General features: G+C 53.1%; 2 protein-coding genes across 2 annotated transcripts in view; both read right to left on the bottom strand.

The window, feature by feature from the left end:
- The window catches only part of Tap2 (transporter 2, ATP binding cassette subfamily B member), an 11866-nt gene extending 6715 nt beyond the window's left edge, over positions 1–5151 (bottom strand). The window contains exons 1-5 of the mRNA XM_026785400.1: positions 5044–5151; positions 3844–4341; positions 3658–3772; positions 1946–2076; positions 1506–1711 (exon numbers count right to left, since the gene is read on the bottom strand). Coding sequence (XP_026641201.1) covers positions 1506–1711; positions 1946–2076; positions 3658–3772; positions 3844–4333 — 942 coding nt within the window. The 5' untranslated portion in view covers positions 4334–4341; positions 5044–5151. The remainder of the gene's footprint in view (positions 1–1505; positions 1712–1945; positions 2077–3657; positions 3773–3843; positions 4342–5043) is intronic.
- A 1586-nt stretch (positions 5152–6737) lies between these two features.
- The window catches only part of Psmb8 (proteasome subunit beta 8), a 3256-nt gene continuing 2965 nt past the window's right edge, over positions 6738–7028 (bottom strand). The window contains exon 6 of the mRNA XM_005360428.3: positions 6738–7003. Within this exon, the coding sequence (XP_005360485.2) occupies positions 6915–7003 (89 nt within the window). The 3' untranslated portion in view covers positions 6738–6914. The remainder of the gene's footprint in view (positions 7004–7028) is intronic.

Here is a 7028-nt window from a genome sequence, read left to right as displayed (position 1 = left end):
GTCTGAGCACCCCAGCTGCACAGCAGGAATGTTTTGCTTCAAGGCAGGCTGGGCTCCGCAGGGCCTTTGCCTCTGAACAGACTTTTATCTCCAAAGAGTGAACCACAGCAAGCACCAGCTGCCAAGTGTGGGTGCCACTTTAAGACCTGCGCTCTGGGCTGAGCTGAGTCTGAGTCATGGTGAAACCGCCAGAGCCTCAATGCCACGGCATGCACGACACTGACTATCCCAGGACACTGTGACATTGAACACAGCCCGACTGTGTGTGTAGGAACACACACACCCACATAACAGCAGCTCCTGAGACCTCTCCTGTGCGCTCAGCCTGCCTGCTGTCTCGGCTGAGGCTGTACCTCGGTGTCTCTAGTCAACCCTCTGCTGCTGCCTTTCCTGTCTTGGAGAATTCTGCGCCACAGCCCGCATGTCACTAGCCTACCCAGCATGCCAACTAACATCCAGAGAATATGCAGAATACATTTTAAAAATACATAAAGAATGTCTTTTAAAAAGTAAATTTTAAGCCTGACAGTGGTGGCGTACACCTTTAATCGCATCACTTGGGAGGCAGAGGCAGGCGGATCTCTGTGAGTTCAAGACCAGCATGGTGTACAGAGTGAGTTCCAGGACAGCCAGGGCAACACAGTGAAACCCTGTCTCCAAAAACCAAAAACTAAAATTAAAACAAAAGCAACAACAAAACTACAAATATTTTAAAATAAAAGAAAAAATGGACATAGGAATTCTCTTAGCCAAAGGGCCAAAAAGCAACAAAAGGAATTGGATGGGCATCCCTCCAAAAAATGTCAAATGTCCCAAAAGCTCGTGAAAACACACTTAACAACATCAGTGGTTAGGGAAATGCAAACCAGAGCCACGATGAGCCACTGCACCACAGCCAGTAAAATTCTAAAAATTAAATGGCAGTAAGTTGGTGGGGATTGAAGAATCAGAAGGCTTGCACTTTGAACTGTGGTCCAAAGGTGAGGAAGATGGTGTTTTTACATCCTGTGTGCTTTACTACAACAGAAAGCCTGAGGTGGAACTAATTCAGACTCAAGTCCTCCCACCCCTGCATGCCATCCAATTATGTATGCTGAGGTGAAAGGGGAAACTTTCTAGGGGCTGGAAAGATGCCTCAGTGGGCGAGAGCACTGGCAGCTCCTCCAGAGGACCCAGGTTCAATTCCCAGTACCTACACTGCTCACAACTGTCTGTAACTCCATCGCCCTCTTCTGGCCTCCTCAGGTACTACACACAAATGACGTATATACATTCAAGCCAAACACTCATACACATAAAAACAAATAAAATGTAAACCTCCTAAGATGTTCTTCACACTGATTCCCAAACATTTGTGGGAAAGGCATGCACCAAGTCTCTCTCTCTCTCTCTCTCTCTCTCTCTCTCTCTCTCTCTCTCTCTCTCCATGCTGAGATTTGCGTGTGGAAGCCTGCACACCACCACACTTTAGTCTCCTCTCAGGGCACTGTGACATGCACAAGTACCTGATGGCGGGGATTGTACACCTTCTCGGCTGCTATTGTGAGGGGCAGGTCCAGCAGCGAGAGGAAGGTGAGTCTGGGCGACACCCGGAGCATGAAGAAGTAGAGCCCCAACACCTTCACCAGGCTCCGCAGCAGGATGTTGGCATTCAGGGGAAGCCAACAGCTCATCAGGGAGGTGTCTGAGCTCAAGCGTGAGTTCAGCTCCCCTGGGGAGGACAGAGAGAATGAGCGGACTGTGAACACTGCAGAAATCCAAAAGACTCTGGGCTGTCTTACTGACTCTCTCCCGCCTCTTCCCCCACAGAGACTGGGCTATACCTCTACCCTGCTCTAAAAGGTACCTACCAAGCCCCAGAGGTGGAAGGGGGAAGAGGGGGCAGGGAGGAGAGTGACGAGACAAGGAAGGGACAGAGGACCCCCGACCCAGAAACCAGGTTCACCTGTTTTAGTCTCCTGGAAAAAACCAAGGTCTTGGCGCAGCAAGGACGAGAAAAGCAGCTCTCGTATCCGCAGGTTGATCCTGGACATGATGAAGGTGAAGAAGCCTCCTCGGCAGCCTGCAGACAGGGAGCTGGGGGCAGGGGAGAGAACGGGAGGGTGGGGTGGAGAGAGGGAGATAGAGAGAAGGGGGAGGGAGGAAATTGGGGGAAGCAGATAAGAGGCAAACAGAAAAGGGAGGTGAGAACACAGGAATAAATGGGTAGGAGGGTGGATTAGGGTCAAACTCAGAACAAATCCCCAAGTACTCACACATGCCTCATGTGGGAACAGCGGCAAGACCCTCCCTCCCATTTTACCAACCTCCCAGTCACCAATCCCATCTTCCAACCAAATTTTTATTATAAAAACTTACAGGAAGAAATGTTTTTAAATGCATAAGTGCAGGTGTTTTACAAAATGTAGGTTTCATATGCAAATTTAGTTAGCATATTGAATAAGCAGATATGAAATGGTGGCATTTGGGCAATCACAGTAAGAATGTCTGAGTGTGTGTGTATGTGTGTGTATCTGTATGTCTCTGTGTGTATCTATATGTTTGTGTGTCTATGTATGTATCTGTGTGTGTATCTGTGTAAGTAAACCCGGGTTTATAAAACAGCTCAACGTGAACCCACGTCTGAGAATCACCTGCAGCAAAGAATATTTTTAGGAAACCGAAACACACTGCGTGGCCATGCCTGGTAATGACAGAAGTGCCGCCCCTGGAGCCCACACAGTGAGGAGACAGAGCTGACTCAGCAAGCTGGCCTCTGACCTCCAGGGTGCACGCACACACCCTTACTCACAAAAGAACCATGGGGGTGGGGGTTGGTTTAGAATACACCCAACAGGCCAAACTTAAGGGTCTAGAAGAGGAGAAGTCTCCAAAAAGGCAGGGTAGAAGGGAGTTCAGCACGTGCTAATTCAGGAAGAGACCAAAGTGAAGTACAAAAGTCAGCAGCTACGGAGACACCGCAGGGAATCAGAGGAGACACTGCAGGGAATCAGAGCCTGGGTCTGGAGGCTTTGGGAGAGAACTGACCCATAAGGGGTTCACCTGGGCATAGCTTCAGGGAGAAAACAGCAAAACTAGACCGGAGGCACAATGAAGGCTAGGAAGGGAGGTGGGAGGGGAGAGACAGACAGACAGACAGACAGACAGGCAGGCAGGCAGGCAGGCAGACCCTCTGGAACCTGCACCCTCTTTCTGTACCTGAGCGTTCTCATGCTTAATCACAGCTCTGCCACGCAGTCTGGTTTTTGTTTACTTGAGACTGCGGGCTCCTGTGTCTGTATAAGAAGAAGGAAGGCCCACGGTGAGGAAGCAATAAGATGGAGGGGGGCAGAGAAGGAGGGAGGCCGGGAGGAAGAGACACACCCTCCCCCGCTGGAGAATCCTGGCAGACACTTCAAGACACTGGGACCGGTCCCCTTTGACACATGGGCTCCTATTGTTCCATGCAACCCTCCTCCCTAGCCCTATGGCATAAGATAAACTTTGAGGATGCTGGAAAATACAAGGAGGAGGAGAATGGATGAACGGAGGTCGGTGGTGGATAACTGTGTATGTTTCAGTTGAAGGATTTTGTGCTTTGTGAAAAGCAAAGTCAGGCTGGAGGCCCCTGTCCAGGCATGGGTCTACCAAGGAGCCTGAAGTCAATCATCCACTCACCTCCCAACAGAGAACAGGCACATGAAAAAGATGGCGCTGGCAAAAGTATTCGGGTCAAAATCGCCTCCCAGGATGTCAATCACACGACCAGAATAGTGAGGAATTAAGGTCTCCCCTGGAAGAGGCAAGAAGGATAAGGGGGCTGCCCCCCCCCCGCGAAGGCCCTTCCCCCCACCTCCCTCTCACCTAACACAGCCACCATGAGGAAGAACAAGGCAGCTATGAGGAAAGGCAGGTCGGGCCTGGAGAGCTTCAGCAACCGCCACATCAGGGCTTTGTTGTTCTGGCCTGGTTCCTTCTCCTGGGCTGCCGGAGGGCTCAGCACAGCCCACACAGCCCACCCCAGCGCGGCAGCCCCATAGCCAGCCAGCAGCCAGCCCCAGGAGGCAAAAGCCACTCTGACTGCTGGGGCACTCATGGTGCCTCCCACCAGGGCTCTCAGCGAGAAAAAAAGTGGGGTGGCCAGGCAGAGCAAGGGAAGAAAGGTGCCAACAAGTCCGAGCAGCCCTCCCGCTGTTAGCAGCCCCCACAATCCTCCAAGGCGCAGGGTGCTCTCCAGCCACAGTCCTGGAAGTCCCTGGGGAAGCAGATTTCCCAGAGACCCTCGAAGCAACGCGAGTAAAGCCATATCCACCAGCAGCAGAGCGGCCCAAGGCGTCAGGTGGGCCAGTGCCATGATGGGCTCTGCAGGGAGAAAGGGAGAAATTAGGGCGGTGGAGTTTCCAACCCTGGTCACGGGCCTCCTACCCCAAACCCGCATCAGGATCTCAGCTTCTCTCATTTTGTTCAGCCTTGCCGGAAAGGTCCTCTCCTAGTCACACCTCTCCCCGGATAGATGGCACGCTGCTTGTCTGAAGGAGTGGGGAAGGCCACCACACACACATAAACAAACACACACACACACAACACACACACACACACACACACGCTGGAGGAGGCGGGGAGGGCTGATCTGCTGCCACCACGCCTGTACCCTTGAAACTTCTTGGTGTTAACTAAGAAGACTCAGTCTCCAGTCACACTCCCTCCACTCCCCAGGTCCTTAGGTGCAGCGGTGGGATGAAGCCTCGGAGGACTTGCGGCACGCGGCGCCAGCGCCGGACAGGAGACGAAAGCAGTGGACTCCGGGCAAGGGAGCAGAGGACCTGGGCTAGGGGTGAAAGGGAACCTGGGACACTGGGTGCGGGGCACAGGACCTGGAACCGAGGACCTGGGATCTAGAATGGGGCAGGGGAGCGGGGCAGAGGACGTGTGGCAGGGAGGAGCGCCGGGCAGAAGACCTAAGACAGGTAACGCGGCGAACGAGCAGAGCGAGATGGGGACACCAAGGGTTTGGGAGTGGACCGCACCCCTGCTAGAGCTCGCACTCTGTCCACAAGAACTCACCTGCGGAACAGCAGCTCAGGAGGTCTTCTGAAATCTGCTTCTTCCCAAACTGGATCCCTTGGGCGCGCCGGCGGCTCTCTTAATGAGGGCGCTGGTCCCGCCGCTTTCGCTTTCGCTTCAATCAACGCTGCGCACAGCGGCCAGCAGGTGGCGCCTGCTATCTGCGGGCGGGGTGAACGCACAGATCCCCAAGGAGGCTCACCCTGGTTGGCCGCTACTACCAAAACTCTCGGAGGCTCTGAGCTGCTTTGTAACCGGAAAAAGCCTGCATTTCCCCGGTTACTCCCTCGAGCTCAGAACTATTTCAAAGCTCTCATTTGTCTGGGACTGTAGGTCAGAGGTAGGAACACTTGTCTGAGCTCTAGGTTCACTCTCTAGTAGATATGAGGAAGGGGAAAGGGGCGGAGGAGGAAAGGAGCCAAGAGGAGGGAAAAGGAAGGAAACGGAGAAGGGAGGAGAAAGGGGGGAGAGAGTGGAGGAAGAGAGAGGAGGGGAAGAATGGAGGAGGGAGGGATTTTAGGTGCCCTTCTGGTCACCCAAACAGGAGACCCACTTCGAGTCACTTTGGGAAAGAGAGGAGGGAAGAGGCGTGAGGAGGGGTTTGTTGTTTTGTTTTGTTGTTTTGTTTTGTTTTTCAGGCACACTCAGGACAGGGTCTTGGGGTAAAACACAGGGCCTAGATAGAAGGCCTCGCTGCTATCACCAGGCCTAAGGTTTCCTTTCACAGATTGTGAACCCAGGAGGCTCTGGCCCTTTGTCCTCAGACTTCCCCCTCACCCCTGAGGTGAGGGAGAGGCTGCTAACACTCTCAAACAGCGACAGTTTCTACAGACTTCCTCCCCCAGAGCCCAGGTTGTGAAGAAATCAGCCCTCAGGGCTCAAGGGTAGAGCCCTTCTCTAGCTGAGGCTGACACCGGGTTCGTACTCAGCTATGAAAACAAGGTGTCTCTGTCCACACGCCAGGTCCCTACACAAAGCCCCACACTCAGAAATGACTCAGCGGGTTGAAACCACCTCTAAAGAAAAAAAATCCCCTTTGAAATGTTGACTACTCATGAAGCACTTGATGTTTAATTTCGGGTTGGGAGGTGAGAGCATTGAAGTGGATCCTGCTACATGGCCACCCTTATCTGTCCCTAGTGAAGAAAGCTCCTGCCTGGATGCTGTCTTCTCCTCTAGCCTGGAGCCTGGCTCTTGACCACTCCTGTGCTTCCGACCCTACATTCTCTTCTCTTTCTCTTTTTCCTCTGCTTCCCCGACTCCGCGGAGTCCGGCTCACCTCTCTTCATTACACTCTCACCACACAGCCAGAGGTGACACCGTGAAACTGAACCCCAGCAGCATCTTTATTTATATTCAATATTCAGTGTCACAAAGGTGCTACTTAAGCGATTCACAAAGACCTCCGGGGCACCCCAAAACATCCACAAGGGGGCACACTGGCGTCCCCAGACCCTGACACTCCAGGAAGGGCTGTGGGCCGAATGAAATGGAAAATGAGTGTCCAAAGAGAAGGGTGATGGGTCCTCCTGAGAGCTGAGTGCCAGGGGATGTCCAGGAAGAACCTAGTGATGCTCGGCTACTCAGAGAAAAGGTGGCGCCCCCTTCTCAACTGAAGCCCTGCTTGGCTTCCCCGTCCCTCCAAAGGACCCCACAGCCTGCTCCATTCAGCCACAACACAGAGATATGTATAACCGTTTTTCTTTTATTGTACTTAGAAGGTACCCGGGGATGGGCTGCTTGGGGAGACAGAGAGTGAGCCTGGCCCTCTCCATGGCCTCAGAGCTTTCTGTCTCCAGCCCGGGTTGGGCCCTTCTTTCTCCTGGCACTGAAGCTGACCCAGGTCCCCGAGTACCCAGCAGCCGCCGCCATCACTGACTGGCCTCTCGGTACTTGTGCATCAGGTCGCTGACATCCGAGCTTTCCACCTTCACCCAACCATCTTCCTTCATGTGGTACACTGTGAGTGATTGAGAAAAAAAAAA

Source organism: Microtus ochrogaster, linkage group LG2, assembly GCF_000317375.1.
Source record: "Microtus ochrogaster isolate Prairie Vole_2 linkage group LG2, MicOch1.0, whole genome shotgun sequence".
NCBI classification, from domain to species: domain Eukaryota; kingdom Metazoa; phylum Chordata; class Mammalia; order Rodentia; family Cricetidae; genus Microtus; species Microtus ochrogaster.
The sequence above is the reverse complement of the archived record's forward strand: the minus strand, read 5'-3'. Positions and strand labels throughout refer to the sequence as shown.